The 16,252-nt window shown below is 44.5% G+C and overlaps 2 protein-coding genes across 5 annotated transcripts in view; one reads left to right on the forward strand and one right to left on the reverse strand.

Moving 5' to 3' along the window:
* SPATA18 (spermatogenesis associated 18) overlaps positions 1-13,443 on the reverse strand; it is a 36,140-nt gene extending 22,697 nt beyond the window's left edge. For 2 of the 3 annotated variants that reach the window (XM_042984546.1, XM_042984545.1), the window contains exon 1: positions 13,090-13,442. In XM_042984546.1, coding sequence (XP_042840480.1) covers positions 13,090-13,176 — 87 coding nt within the window. In that variant the 5' untranslated portion in view covers positions 13,177-13,442. Of the gene's footprint in view, positions 1-13,089 lie in introns of all 3 variants that reach the window. The other variant, XR_006217017.1, reaches the window with a different exon arrangement.
* A 107-nt stretch (positions 13,444-13,550) lies between these two features.
* Positions 13,551-16,252, forward strand: part of SGCB (sarcoglycan beta) — a 30,352-nt gene continuing 27,650 nt past the window's right edge. The window contains exons 1-2 of one of the 2 annotated variants that reach the window (XM_042984550.1): positions 13,551-13,786; positions 13,914-13,996. The gene's annotated coding sequence lies outside the window, so the exon portion shown is untranslated. The remainder of the gene's footprint in view (positions 13,787-13,913; positions 13,997-16,252) is intronic. The other variant, XM_042984549.1, reaches the window with a different exon arrangement.

Raw genomic sequence — 16,252 nt, forward strand, 5'->3', positions numbered from 1 at the left:
CTGCAGGCAAAAGGCTACAGGTCAAATGCATACGTGTGTCAACAAGAGAAGTGGTTCAGACGGGCAGTAAGCTCCTTGTGGACAGAGGCTGTGCTGGCCTGGTCACTTATGGCACTCCAGCCCTGTATTTTATGGTCTCTGTGGTCAAACCCAGTAAGTACTGGACGGAAAAATGACAAGAAGACTCACGCCCTCTGTGTTTATTGCATACCTCCCACACACCGGGCAGGGTCAATGCTTTGCATACATAAGCTTGGTTACCCCCACAACACTACACTGTGAGGTAGGAGTACCACTGTTAACATCCCCATTTTCAGATGAGAAAACTGACGTGCAGAGGGGCTAAATAACTTGTCCGAGGTTACCTAGCCAGGAAAATGGCAGACCTGAGACTGGAGCCCAGGCAGCCTGTTGCAGAGCCCATGCTCTTAAGATCATGAGAAGTGCCAGGAGCAGAGGGAGGACAGGATGATGTGACACGAGTGAATGGGGAGGGCCAGCAGGAAAGGCCTCCCTGAGGGAGAGGCACAGAGCCAAGTCTGGCCACGGATTCCTGAAGGAAGGCTGTGCCACGCTGTGGAAACGGCAGGGGCAAAGGCCCCGCGGCAGAGGCAGGAACAACTTAAGCCACCTTGGGAACCAAAAGTAAGCGCGTGTGGCAGAAACACCGAAGGTGAGAAGGGTTGGCAGGACAGACCCTAGAGGGCCAGGGAGGAGTTTGGATGGCACGGACTCACTGCAACCTGGGTGCCACCTCTGGTTTACGTCCATGCCCGGTGGATAGCACCCGGGGACAAGCTCTATTGTGGCACCTATTTCGGACGCAGCCATTTGCTTCTGTCTCATCCTTCTATCCCCCTCTCCTAAAGACACTAGGAGCTCTTTTAAAAAGTTGCTTGGTCTTTTGCCTGTTTGTATCAGTTGCCGCTAGCATGCATAACAAATGGAAGGGCCCCAAAATATTTGACAAATGAATGAATGAAGGAATGAATAACTTAACGGTGTAAATATTGACATAATCAGAACACTTGGAACCTACAGCTGAACAGCTGTGTCCATCCCTCCCTTGTTGAACCAGCTGCTCCTTGACCTTGCTGTTTCATTCCTGCACTCATCACAGTGAACCTGTTGCTTGCGAACAGCCTTTCGCCCTCTGGCTGGGTCATGCCATTTGCTAAGTGGACAGAGAATGGGGCCGGGGGGTCCAGCAGACCTGAGCGATTTTCTCTGCTCTGTCACCTGCCACCATGCTGTGCGATCCTGCACAGGTTAGTTAATCTGTCTGAGTCCGTTTCCTCTCCAGGAAAATGGGGATGACACCTTGCAGAGTGTGTTAGGAGAATTAAATCCCAACAATGCCTCTCTAGCGTCTCAGAGACAGAAGGCACTCAACAATCTGTACCAATGAGGTAGAGTGTGGTACTGAAGGGGGCAATGGTAGAGGATAAGGTAAGCCTCGATTCAAATATAGTTTTACACTTATTCACTATATTCTCTTAGAAAAGATATTTTAAATAGGAACCCCTGTTTACTCATACTTAGGAGGTGGCCGATCTCCCGAGCTAACTTAGGTGCATAATAATTCAAAGTATTGCTGTAGTATTATTACCATATGCTCCTATCCCTTGCCCAGTGCCCGGTACAAAGGAGGTGCCCACAGGAATGTTTCTTAAGGGGGCTTGTTCACACAACTTAAATAACAGAAGAGAATACACAGTGGGAGAGAGCTTCTGATCCCAAGACCTCTCACAACATGCTTCTAACACAAAGCACCACGCCAGACACAATAGAGTCACGTTATTCTAACAATCACTCCCGCAAAATGAATAGAGCAAAGATATGAACTAATTGTGCTGTCTCCTAATTCCAAAGCTCATTCCTTCATAAATCATTGAGTTCCTATCATTCATAAGGCGTTGGGATGCTAGCTCAGGAAACAAAGCTACCTTGAAAAAATTAAAAGTTGCCTGCTGTCAATGACAGCACCAGCTGGGGACACGAGATGGAAAATGGGAGACGCCCAGAGAGGACTAATGGTCACCTTAGAGTGTGCCAAGTGCTCTAGGGGGATGGTGAGCTGTAGAAGGAGCAAAGCGCACCCTAGTGAGCAGTGAGGGGTAAGAAATCAAGATATTTCAAAAGGAGGAACAGCAGGTACCAAGACAAGGAGCAGCAAGGTAGCAAAGTGGAGTACAGGGTCTGGAGACCAGATAATGATAAACTTTATACGCCCCACGAAGGGCTGTGGGCTCCAGCCCATCACTGAAAGATTGAAGGGGTGGGTAGAGGAGGGTGGTGACATGGTCCCATTTATTCTGCGTTTTACGAAAATCACTCTGGCAGAAGCAGACAGCTCTGATGGGAAACAGATAGGTGGGAACAGATGGGTGGGAAACAGATAGGTGTCAGAGGGATTTTCAGACAGTGTAGGGCACCCGCAGGACCTTCAGAGAGAGCTGTCTAGTAATTGTACCCAACAATTATTGAGCGCTTACTTCGTGCCAGCCAAGCCCTGTGCAAAGTGCTCTAAATACAGTTTCATTTAATCCTCAAAGCAACCCTACAAAATGGGTACCATCTGTGATCCCAAACCCACCAAGGAGAAAAAAAACAAAACAAAACGAGATCTTAAGTAATTTGGAGAAAATGTGGTCGAGCTGGAAATTAAGCCCGTTCCTGCAGCCTTTGACACAGAGCCAAGCTCGAATCCATGGCACTGTATCAAGAGCAGCAGGAAAGGCATCTGGATCTCAGCCGAGCGGTGGGGGTCGGAGGTGCGGCTCTGGAAGCCTTCAGCAGACAGAGAGAGTGGAAGGAGAAGGTATGTGAGAGTGGAACTCACATACCGTGAGTTCGGTCAAGGGCAGAGTTCTCTGGACAGCATGCATCTCCTGGGTCTGTGAGTCTACTCCCTGCAGGCACAGATATTTCCGCAACGAAGTTTGCTTGCGGCGTGCCCTAACTTACCCTAGATTTTCCCGCCCGTGTAAGAAATGACGGGCCCTTGAATAAGGGCAGTGGTAGCAAGAGGGGAAAATATGGGACATATTCGGTGGGTATTTAAAGGTAGAATCCTGGGAGTGTGATGAACCCATTTGGGAGGCATGATGGAGAAAGGGGCCCCAAGTTTCTGACTTGGACCACAGCGGAGAATGCGGTGCCATTGCCCAACCAGAGGACCCAAGTGGGAGAAGCAGCAAGGCTGGAGAGGGGAAAACTAGTCCTGCTGGGTTCATGTCGGGTTGGAGGATGTAGAGTGTCCACAGGGTCCTGGTTGGAAAGCTGGTGGTTACTCAGGTCGGGAGCTCCGAAGAAAGCCGCAAGCTAGAGATAGATTTGGGGGTCACCGGCATCTGGGAAGTAGCTAAAGCCATAGAACTCAGTGCATCAATTGCTGCAGAGAAATCAAGGAGATAAGGACTGGGAAAAAGAAGTAGGACTTGGCCATCCAGTGGCCTCTGGTGACCACGATGAGAGCAGTGACAGCAGAATGGCGTGGGGATATTTGCTGCATTTCCAGATTGCACGGGGTTGAGGGACAAATGGGAGCAGAGAAGAAGCAAAGACAATGAGGACACGTGACTCTTTCAAGAAGTTCCCAGGTGCGAGAAGGAGAGCAGTAGGACAGTGGCTTTGCTCCGATCCCTTCAAGGTCCTTGCTCTCTTGCCCAAACAGAAGCTCCTGATAATATGAAGCCTAAATGTTGCCTGATTTCCCAAATCCTTCATAACATGCCTCCGAGTGACTTGTCGGGCCGTACTCCCCTGCGCTTCCCTCCAGCAACTCTCTCCGCCCCAGCCTTGACTTTGCACACGTGACGCATGTGCGAGAACCACCACCTACCCTTTCCCGTCTTTACACGCCTTTTACCGAGCAGCCTTGACTTGTTAACATTTCAGCCTGATCACCCACGCCTTTACCAGTGGTTCTCTCCCGCCTTTGGTTCTACTCCTGACCTTGAAGCACCTCCACAACATGAAAAAGAAAAAGCTTTCCATCACTGCGTTAATAAAATATATCGCTGCATATCTTTAATCAACTTTCAAACTGAAGTTTGAAGAGCACAAAATACACTGATTTCCCTTCTAAGAAACCTCAGTCTCAGGGCGCCTGCGCGGCTCAGTTGGTTAAGCATCCGATGTCGGCTCAGGTCATGATCTGGTGGTTCATGAGTTCAAACCCCACATCGGAGTCTGTGCTGACAGTGCAGGGCCTGCTTGGGATTCTGTCTTCCTCTTCCTCTGCCCCTCCCCTAATCGCACTCACTTTCTCTCTCTCTCAAAATAAACTTTAAAAAGAAAAAATAAACCTCAGTCTCACACACACAAAATACACTTCATATATATTAGGTAAGAATTAACAGTACAAAGGATTCATCGCAACATTCCTTTAAAACATGAATAGGGGCACTTGTACCCCAATGTTTATAGCAGCACTTTCAACAGTAGCCAAATTATGCAAAGAGCCTAAATGTCCATCAATTGATGAATGGATAAAGAAGTTGTGGTTTATATATACAATGGAATACTACGTGGCAATGAGAAAGAATGACATATGGCCTTTTGTAGCAACGTGGTTGGAACTGGAGAGTGTTATGCGAAGTGAAATAAGTCATACAGAGAAAGACAGATACCATATGTTTTCACTCTTATGTGGATCCTGAGAAACTTAACAGAAGACCATGGGGGAGAGGAAGGGAAAAAAAAAAAAAGGTTGGTGGAGGGGAAGCCAAAACATAAGAGACTCTTAAAAACTGAGAACAAACTGAGGGTTGATGGGGGGTGGGAGGGAGGGGAAAGTGGGTAATGGGCTTTGAGGAGGGCACCTGTTGGGATGAGCACTGGGTGTTGTATGGAAACCAATTTGACAATAAATTTCATATTTAAAAAAAAAAAACATGAATCCTATTGCAACATTACATTATTTACCTGACTTTATTTTTTAAACTTTTATTTAAAAAAAAAAAAGAATTTTAAGGGGAGCCTGGCTGGCTCAGTTGGTTAAGTGTCGGCTCAGGTCATGATCTCACCGTTCATGAGTTCGAGCCCCACATCAGGCTTTGTGCTGACAGCTCAGAGCCTGGAGCCTGCTTCAGATTCTGTGTCTCCCTCTCTCTCTGCTCCTCCCCCACTTGCTCTCTCTCTCTCTCTCTCAAAAATAAATAAACATTAAGAAAACTAATTTTACATACAAAAATGCCATTCCAAACTTGCCAGTTAGAGAATTAGTAGATGAGCAAGGAAAAGAAACGATAACAGTAATCGTGTAGAGTCTAGCCTGAGGGATAGCATTATGTAGCTGCTTGTAGCCAGTCATGGAAATTCACACATGGGAAACAAAAACCTTATTTCTACCTCCTCTTTTCCTTCTGTCCAGCACATGTGTACGAGAGGGGAGAGGCACAGAAAGATGGCAGGAAATGGGCACTGCAAGTGAGTGAAATTTCCTTATTACACCTTCCCTCCCCCCGGAGGAGAGAAGAGAATGAATTTGGCAAGCAAAAGACCTGGTTTCAAATCCAAGTCCAACCCTTTCTACGGCAGTGACCTCAAGCAGGTTAGCTGCCCTCCTGAGGTTTGGTTTCCTCATCTGTAAAATGTAGAAAATAAAACCTGCTATTTCATAAGTTCTTATAAGGTTTAAAGGCAATAACGCATGAAGAGTGCTTTGCAAGCTTTCAAGTCTTTGAAAGCCTTGATGATGGGGGTTATAACAGGCTACAACTGGTCCTCCAGGGAAGTGGCTGTTCCCTATGCAGGCAGGCTTTCAAATAGCTCTGTTTCCAAAATCAACCTTCAATGTTAACAGCATGGCTGACTTTACCACAACGCACCAGCTCCACAACAATGTTTTAAAACCAGAATACTGAATTTCGGGTACAAGAGGAGTAGGCTTATTTATACCCCAACAATTTAGCAAAAGCTTCTATTTAGACCTCACCACTGGGATTTTAATGTCTTGACTTGCGGTTAATATATCTATTGGATTTCTTTCATTATTATCCTTAAATATTAAACAGTGATGATGTTGCCATTAACAAGTTTGTCCAAGATGAAAATAAGAAAGGACTGTCAACAGCCCCCTGTTAAAAATAAAATAATCTGGCCCTCTGTTGAAATAATCTGCCTCAATCGCTTGTCAAGTTCTTTCACAACCACGGATTCATCATGAGTTGCTGTGGCAGAAACCATGGCCCCAAATAAATATTCCACCTGCTCTCCATTTGTCAGGCTCCTTTACAATGAGGCTGGAGCCACATAACAATTCTTCTGGTCAAGGGAAGATGAGTGAAAGTGGTGTGTATAATTTCAGTGCGCTCTCTCTTTCTCCCTACAGATCTTTGAGGTCCCGCGATGTGATGGCTGCTCCGCCAGATGGAGGGCACCTGACACGGAGCCAATGGTGGAGAAGAGTTGCCATCATATTATGCAGGAATGAAAAACCTCTTTTACCGAAGTTCAGACACTAAGATTTGGGGTTTTATTCATCACTGCAGCATAGGAGGAAAGAGATAAAGGGAAAGAAATGTTTTCTATAAATTTACTAATTAGAGAGAATCCCCAAGAATGTAGAGGTATGTTCACTACGGGGAAGGGCAAAGGCAGCCAGGGAGTCTGTTTGGTGACACCATAGTAACCACAACAACCTTTTGTACTGAGAATCAGGGATATTTTGGCATGGAGACAACATCTATTTCAATCACAAAGATTATCTGAAAACCGAGGAGATGCCTCTTTGAGATCTCCTTTTTGTTTTTGTTTTTTATTTGAGAGAGAGAGAGAGAGAGAGCTGTGGAGAGGGGCAGAGGGAGAGAGAGAGGATCTTAAGCAGGCTCCACGCTCAGCACAGAGCCCAACGGTGCTTGACACAGGGCTCAATCCCATGACCCTGGGATCATGACCTGAGCCAGAAATCAAGAGTTGGACGCTCAACTGACTGAGCCACCCAGGCACCCCTGCAATCTCCTTTTTATGTACTGGTAGTTGATATGCTGTTGTTGCTTAAGAGGGCAGATTTCTATAACACAAGAAAGTAATTCAAGAGGAAGCATTATCAGCTCTCCCTATTATCCCCATTCACATATCAAATAATCAAAAGTTCCCAGAATGTAATGTCTTGGTGTCTATTAATTTACTTCAAGAAATGGAATCTTGTCCTATCATAAGGATGGGGTTATCAAGGGTGTAGTAAGAACTTACCATTTGCCCCCTATAATTACATACAGTACATTTTAAAAAGTAATAAATCTCAGAGCATCTGACCAAAGGTAGCTCCCTAGTTCACAAGACTCTGCGTGGAAAGAAAAGCACCTAAGGAGGAGGAGAGTTTCAGCCCAGAGCTGACCTTCTCCAGGTACTGCTGACATTGGACAGAGGTTAATTTCTCATCTTAATATCTCTATAGAGTCATTAATAATCAGAACCCAGTTCTGCATAGGTGGGTGTTTGACCCTTTCACAAAGTTGACCAAGAAGACCATACAGATGTTGCATGATCAATTGTGGGCATTTGGGGCCACATACTCTTACTTGAATCTGCAGAACCATTCTCAGAGTCGGACCTTGTTTACTGAATGTGCCAGCATAGTTTACAAGGGGCTGATTCTTGCCTAAAATATTGCCCAGCTCTGTCCGTCCTCCCTAGAATTTCCAATTTCCCCATCAGGCTGCAGCTAGAGCAACCTTTCCAAACAATCCAAACATGTGTCTTCACCGCATGGTGCTTTTAGTTTTCCTCCATTGCCCCCAGGGTAAAGTCCAAACTCCTTAACACACTGTCCAAGGCCTCTACCTTCTGGCCGCAACCACCCCACGTCCCCAGCCTCATCTCACTTCCACTCCTTGCTGTGAACTATTCACAGGCCCCCTACATAGGCCGGCTTCTTCATGCCTCCCTGCTTTTTGCACAAGCTGCGTCCTCTACCCCTCATCCTCCGCTCCAACTGGAACCTCATCATTAAGATGCAACTGACGTTTCTATTCCTAGCATCCAGCACAGATAGACATATCATAAACTCTGAAAAAATATTTTGTTGAATAAACTAATCAATAAAAGTACACCGCCAAAGCTGTAAATACAGAGTGTCTAGGCCAAAGGTTCACAGGTAGCAGAAACTAAATAACCATTTGTTGAGTGAATTCTTAAGCTCTTAATAACTAGCTCAGGTTTTGGTTCAACAAGAAGGGATTATCGATGGCTTTCACCAACATTCTCAATAGCCACAAAGGAGGAAAAAACAATCCTGAGAGTTACAAGTTTGCACCAAGCTGTCCCTGAACAGCCGATGGAACCCAAGTTTTAAAGGCCAAGCAATACAATAATCAGCTTCTCTTTGATAACTGAAAGAAAGTGAATTGGCAATGTTTGCTGTCGTTTTTATTATGTTTCTCTAGTGGGGTTTTGAAAACTATTCCTTCTTGAAATTTTTTTCAATAAATAAATTTTAAATAAATAAAGTTTTTTAAAAAATCAAGCAAACAGTGGTTTTGCCAAGGCCCCAGAAGATTGCTGGATGTTGTAAGATTAAAAACCAGTCAACAGGGGCACCTGGGTAGCTCAGTAGGTTAAGCTGCCGACTTAGGCTCAGATCATGATCTCAGGGTTCGTGAGTTCAAGCCTGACGTTCTGTGTCTCCCTCTCTCTCTGCCCTTGACCCACTTGTGCTCTCTCTCTCTGTCTCTCAAAAATAAATAAACATTAAAACAATTACAAAAAAAAAAACAGCCAACAAATAAAAACCAAAGGCTTTGGGGCAGAAAATTACATTTTTAAAGAATTTACTGTGTCTGGCAATATACTTAGGACAGAGTGAGAAGATAGCGGTGATGGACAGATTAAGGGAGAAGGGATAGGAATCCATATGAAGGAAATTAGATGAGGGAAAGTTAGAAGAAAACCTAGCCAGGATCCAACTGTTAATCCAAATACTAGCTAGTTTGAAGAAAAATAAAACGACCTGCAGTGTGTTTTAGAACTCATCTGCTCAAATCATTGATCTTGTTCACTGAATAATAACAGTTTCCCAAGGGGTAACTTGGATCACATCCCTAATTCTAGACTAGTATTTATGGCCTTTTATTTTGCTTGAGTTAATTAGAACTAAATCAATGTGGTCACAGTCAGCAAAATCAACTTTCCACAGCAAACATAACTTAAAACTTTTAGTGAACAAACCTCTACCACCAACATTTTAACAAATATAGCTTTGCTACAATGAATACTCTTCACCTTAAGGTTTCAAGGCAAAAGTCCTTGGAACTAGTAAAACAAACTTGCAGCCTTACAGGAAAGCTCTTAGCAGTTGACCCAAACCCACACTGCAGGTGACAAGACACGGAATAAGTCTAGATGTAACCTAAATTTTAGTAAAGTAGTATATAGACATTTTCTTACCCTCTCTCTTTAGTGATACACATGCAAGGAAAAACTGTTAAAAACACTTGCACCCTCTGAATTATGCCCCTAATTGGAAATCATGTCTTTTGCCCTCAACTCAGTTTTTTTTTTATATTTTTTTATTTTTTTTTTTATTTTTTTTTAACGTTTATTTATTTTTGAGACAGAGAGAGAGACAGACCATGAACGGGGGAGGAGCAGAGAGAGAGGGAGACACAGAATCGGAAGCAGGCTCCAGGCTCTGAGCCATCAGCCCAGAGCCCGACGCGGGGCTCGAACTCATGGACCGTGAGATCGCGAGATCGTGACCTGAGCTGAAGTCGGACGCTTAACCGACTGAGCCACCCAGGCGCCCCATCAACTCAGTTTTAATAAAGGCTGAATTAAAGATATCTGGGGATCACTTTCAACTCTACACTGGATACGAGGTTTCAAGAAGAGAAATGAGTCCAAGAACCCAGGTGTCTGGGAGAATGGTTGTGGCATTCAGTCAGTCATTATTTATGAAGCAACTGCTGGGAGCCAAGCATTATTCTAAGTGCTGAGAATACAGTGATGAGCAGAAAAGGGAGAAATCTCTGCCCTCTGGAGCTTACATTTTAGTGGGAAGAGGAGGGAGAAAAATTGACAGTAACATAAAAGAACAAGTAAAAATTAGATGTAGCTATTACAGAAGAAATAAAGCAGAGAAGGCACACAGCGAGTGCCAGGGACGGGGCTAGGAGACTGCAATTGTGAAGAGGGTGGTCTCTTCTGAGAAGGTGACATTTAAGCAAAGACTTGAAGGGGGAGATAAGGTGAAGACATTATTCTCCTACTGAAATGTGCACAGGTGAAAGCTTTCCAGGCAGAAGGGAACAGTGAGTACAAAACGCCCTGAAGCAGGAGCCTGGCTGGCAGGCTCTAGACTCTTCTGTCCAATCGGGTAGCCACTAGCCATATGTGACTATTTGGAATTAAACTAAACTTAAATGAAATTTAAAATTCAGTTCCTCCGTTTCTACTTGCCACAATTCAAGTACGAAAATAGGCCACCATATTGGACAGTGCCTGTATAGAACGTGTCCCTAATAGAAAGTTCTATTGGACAGCTTTACTCTAGAGCAACAAGACCAGTATTGTTGGAGTAGATTAAGGGAGCAACAGATGAGGTCAGAGTCTAAAGGAGCACAGTTGTGTAGGATTTCGATGGCCATTGCAGGAATTTTGGGTCTTATTCTGAGTAGGCCAGAAAGTCTGGGGGTTTTATCAGAGAAGTAACTTGATCTGACTTGACATTTAGAAGAATCACCTTGAGATAGTTTTGTAATAATCTAGATGAACGATGATGGAAGGTAGACAAAGGTGGTTACAGCAGAGGTGGTAAAAGGGTTCTGTGAGAATTTCAAAGTAGATGCCAACCAATTAAGCTGGTGAAAAGTTTGTGGGGTATGACAGGATGAAGACCGTGAAGTCAGGAAAGAGGCCGCTGTTCCAGCCATGGGCAAGACTAAGGTAGGTTTTAGATTGATTTGGTTTTGAGATGACAATAGCACAACTGAAAATACAGACATGAGGTTCATGGCCATATGTTTTAATATGCAATTAAATATGCAATAATGCAATAAATATGCAATTTAATATGCAATTAAATATGCAATAATGGAGGCCCAAGAGAAGATTCCTAAAGTCTTGACGAACTGCCAGAGGAGGGAAGCGGGTAAGGCAAGGAGAGAAATTATTAGAGCCTTAGAAGAATGGCAGTGTCCTCAGTCAAATGCAACAGAGACACTAGAGAGCCAGAGAGAAACGATCGCCTGGGGAAATGGCCGTAGAATTTTTGAAAAGGCATTGGTCTCGAAGAGTGCAGTCTTTATAAAGGTGGAGGGAGGGACTTGGCACAGGGGAGAGATTCTAACTGAAATGCTTTCGGTGACAACAGACAAGTGGGATGGACCACCGTTACTGAGAAAGTTAAGTGTGATAAACGTTGGCATTTCTCAGTACTTCTGAGCAGTTTCTAAAACAATCACTTAATTTGACGCAAACGCTAGTGTTATCTTTGTTAAACACTTAACATTTATTTAATGTTAAACATAAACCTTTTTTTAAGCCACAGGGTAATAACAAGAGAAAAAGAAAAAGAAAAAAAGAAAGAAAATGCTGTAAGATGTATTAAGAGTAAATTTTAATTTGCCTGCAATCTTGATGGGGAGAAAATAGTCACAGAGCTCGTTCTTTAGAAGTGGGTAAAGGTGGTAAACACTGAACCCTAGTAAGGGGGCAAGGGGGAAGTTGTTGGTGTTCTTTGAGCTCCCGTCCACCATAGGAGCCCTGGTCAAAGGGTGAATGGGATAGCCCAGAGACTCACATAGCATCTAGTTGAATTTCCTGGTGGGACTTCAGAAACAAACCAATTTAAATTGTTTAAAAATTGAGATTGGGACGTCTGGGTGGCTCAGTCAGTTGAGCAGCCTTCCTCATCTGTGGTCATGATTTCCAGATTTGTGGGTTCGGGCCCACGTCGGGCTCTGTGCTGACAGCTCAGAGCCTGGAGCTGCTTTGGATTCTGTGTTTCCCTCTCTCTCTCCCCCTCCCTCGCTCATGCTTTGTCCCTCTCTCTCAAAAATGAATAAACATTAAAAAATTTTTTAATAAAAATAAATTTAAAAATTGAGATCTGAAAAAGAATTCTACATATCATCTGGTTGAGTCCCTTCTATGTAACAGATGAGATACTGAGACCCAGAGAGGTGAAATAAATTGCCCCAGGTCGTTCAGCTAGTTCTATCTAGAGCCAGACCTAGAACTCGAGTGGGGTGGGGGTGGGGGATGATTCCGGGTCCACGAGTGCCCAGCTCTGTCTGCCTGACCGCTGCACTCGCCACACGAGTGGGACTGTCCTATTTAAGACGGACGGATCAAATCCACCAAGTGCAACGCTGAGTTGTACTTAATGTGCAGGGACGGTTAACGCGAACCACAGTGGGGGTAAGGCTTAATGAGACTTGAAGAGCGCTTATGGGTTCGACGACAGAATATTTGCTTCCTACAAATGCCTTGGCAACAGGCCTCCGGACGTCTGCCTTGGTGTCGAAACTGTGCCCTACCTGCCATGCAGATCAGTACACAAACGAAACCAGCAACGTTGACAAGTGTCCATTTCACTGACTTCTGGCTAACAACTCCTGGGAGTATTTTTATAAAAAAAAATACATTGTGATACAACCCCTGAGTATCCTCCGGGACTTGCGGAAAGGCAGGACAAGGGGTGTAGTAAAAAACTAATTCGAGTTGGGGGTAGGGAGGTGGATTGCTGGCGGAGGGGATGGAAAGGAAAGTGGTAGGCTGGGGCAGATCTCTGGCGGACCGCGGATCTTTCCCGTTGCTAGGGCCGCCAGCGTCCTTGGTTACCGCTGGGCGGAATGAGCGCTCCGGAAGGGGACTCCAGAGTGCGATCCGCGAGGGGACTCCAGAGTGCGCTCCGCAGGCCATGCCAGCCCTGCGCCGCCTGGCGCCGACGGGAGAAAAGGGCACCAGCAGACCGGTGCCCTTCCTTCCTTCCCGCGATCCGGGTCCGAGACTGGGTCACGGTTAGGAATCACAACCTCCTGGCCATTGCTAAGCGGCCTCCCCCAGCCAGCCCTAAGAAACCCCGGCCGAAGGTTCTGCAAAGGAATCAAAGCCTCCCGGGGCTCTCCCACCCCGACTCACGTTGTAGTCCCTCAGCCAGGACTCTAGCTTGTCGTGCATCGATTGTAAAGTTTCGCTCGAGACCAGTTTTCTCAGATTTTCTGCCATCGCTCCCTTTTTCACTCGGCCCTGTTTTGGGAGATGGAGACGTGGAGGGGACGAGGCGGTGGCCTCCGCACGACCGGGGGTGATGTGGCCGGAAGGGTGTTATTTTCCTGAGGGGCTCAGAGCGCGGCTGGTTCTTCCATCCTCCCCCTCGGGTCGGACCGGGCAGGGTTCGGGAAGCCGGGGGGGAGGTGCCCTAGGCCACAGCCGCCGCGCCTTATCCGCTGCCCTGAGGTGTCCTGGCTCCCGGGCGGCTGCCCGGAGCCGCAGGCATAAATACCTGGGCGATTATTAAACAAACTTTGACGTGGGCGGGCGGCTGCTAGGGACGCGCGCCCCGAGCGCCTTGGCAACGCCAGCCTCTGCGAGCTGCAGGGACAACAGCTCCCACCCAGGGCCCACCCAGCCGCCCTCCTGGCAGCTCCTGGGTCCTGGCACCCGCCCTGGCGCAGCTCCTGCTCCTGCTGCTGCTGCTACTACTGCTAGCCGAGGGCGAGGCCACCCGAGGCCCCTGAGACTCTGGGTGGGCTCTGGGGCTGGAGAGGCTAAGACTACGGAGGCCGCGTCCTCCGTCCCTCGATGGACTAAGACGCACCCGCAGGGTGGGCTGGAGGTAACCGGAGGCCTCTTAGGAAGGCAAAGGTTGTTTGTCCATTGACATTGTGGTTAGGCAAGCACCTGTTTCACCCCTTCCTTTATTTAACTTCTCAGACCTTCAGTGGTTCCTTTGTAACACTTAGGATTCGGTGGGTCAAGTCGGCAGATCTCAAGCTCCAAGATGTTCACCAACTAAAGTTCATCCCTCGAGTTTAGGAAAGATTTGGTAATATTTTTAGAATCGTCGAGCACTCCAAAGTTTCATTTAATTCTCCTTCTCTAACTGAAACTTTTTGAAAAATCAAACCAATTTGGCACTAGGTCAAAAGGGTGTGTTGGCCACAAGGATAGTTTCAACTACTTCAGAAATGAAACCGTTTCACCCATCCTTAAAGCACTTTAGAAACCCTTCTTTTATATGCATCAAATGATGAGCTGAGTGTAAACCACCCTTTTCTAGTCATTACAACAGCAGGAGTGGAGCCGGGCCTCATCTAGCTAGTTTGGTTCAGTTCTCTTTCTGTAGGTACTTGAAAATACATGAACATTGCTCATGTCCCAGGACAGTAATACTCAGAATTTTACCACCTCTTTTTTTTCTTATGTCTCTTAATTACAGTAGTTTTACTGTCCTCCAATAAAAACGAGAGGCTGGTAAAATAAATAAATAAATAAATAAATAAATAAATAAATAAATAAATAAAATTGAGAGGCTCGTTTTTGGAGCCTGTGTTCCTACTATTTTCTGTAGCCAACAAAATCAGAACTTTAAAAGTTCTCATCACAAGGAAAAAATTGTGACTATGCATAGCGATGGATTTTAACTAGATTTATTGTGTGGGTCATTTCAGAATATATGCAAATATTGAATCATTATGTTGTACCCCCGAAACTAGTAGAATGTTATATGTTCTTTATTTCTCAGTAAAAACAAAAGAAAAAATAAGGGCTCTAAGGGTACGTAACATACTTTATCATAGTAGATTATTAATTACTAAAGTAAAAGAAAAACCCACTAAATATTCATTAGAAACTTCTTCCTTTAAAAAAATAAAAAGAAGGAGGAAGAGAATGGAGAAAAATCCCACAAATTTCTTAATTTGGAGCCAATAACTGCATGTTTCAGTAGGCAGTGGGAATCTTTGAACAGTCCTATTTACTTATTCATAAAAAACAATTTGGAATATTTACTTATGTCAGATTAGGGGTTAAATTCTCTTCCTTGCTGTGGGCTCTTTAACTGCTACTCCTTGGTTACATTACCTACAAACAAGGGATAATAGTTCTTAATCCACAGGATTATTAAGAGACCAAAATGATTTGTATGAAGTGTTTAATAGTGCTTGGCATATACAATAGTAAGTGCTTCATAAAAGCATGATCATTATTACTACAATGTAGATCACAGTATTATATTTAATAAAGAAAACTAGGTTGGAAACAATAGGGTAATTGTTGGGCAAATCCTTCAATGAAACGTTGCACAATAGAAATCTTATTACTTAAGAGGGGTGCCTGGGGGCTCCAACAGTTAGGCCTGGGACTTTTGGTTTCAGCTCAGGCCGTGACCTCATGTTTCATGAGTTCAAGCCCTGCATTGGGCTCTGCACTGACAGCATGAAGCCTACTTGGGATTCTCTCTCTGCCCCTCACCTGCTTGTGCTCTCTGTCTCTCAAAATAAACATTAAAAAGAAAAAGAAATCTTGTTAATGAAGAACATCTAGTACCCGGGAATTCTCACTATATAAAGTGAAAAAAGCAGGACACGGAATTATATATATTGTATATGTGTTATATTATACAATAAGCACCCAAAGCATTATTGTAGATTATTTTAATTTGCTCCTTTGTACTTTTCTGGTTTTCTGAACTTCTACCATTAACACTAATTACTTCTGTGAAAACTTATTCAGAAGCAAAGTTACCCGAGAATTTTGCCACCTTCAGAAAAATGTTAGCCAAAATATCAATATTTAAGCTGATTCAAAACGGAATGCTTTTTGACCAAATATCCAAATGACTAATTTAGTAGTCTTATAGGGTGTTCAGATAGAATGGATCTTTGAAATCTGTTTAGAATTTGCTACCTGATATTATTTATCTCTCCATATGCTCTAGCCCTACAGGTGGATTCAAGACCCTTAAGGCCTGCAGTCATTTCGTGTACCTCTTGGTTTCCCCAGAACTCTGGAGCATGTGCTTATGTGTAGTAGGAACTTCATGTTTATCGATAACAAAGCTGCATAGTCATCAATGACCCAAAACAGAGGAAATGTGTTATGTATTTATTCATTATTTACTCCCCACTACATCTAAAAGAGGACCTGAGATAACTTACAGTAAAAGACTTATAGAAATATTTTTTTAGTGGAAAAAGCAAACATGCCCCCAATGTAAACCTGTGTACTAAGATCGAGCTTCATTTAACATTTAATCTGTACCTCGTGGAAGCCAACATGGAAAGGAAAATGACTTTTATGA

The sequence above is a fragment of the Panthera tigris genome, chromosome B1 (genome assembly GCF_018350195.1).
Source record: "Panthera tigris isolate Pti1 chromosome B1, P.tigris_Pti1_mat1.1, whole genome shotgun sequence".
In the NCBI taxonomy this organism is placed as follows: domain Eukaryota; kingdom Metazoa; phylum Chordata; class Mammalia; order Carnivora; family Felidae; genus Panthera; species Panthera tigris.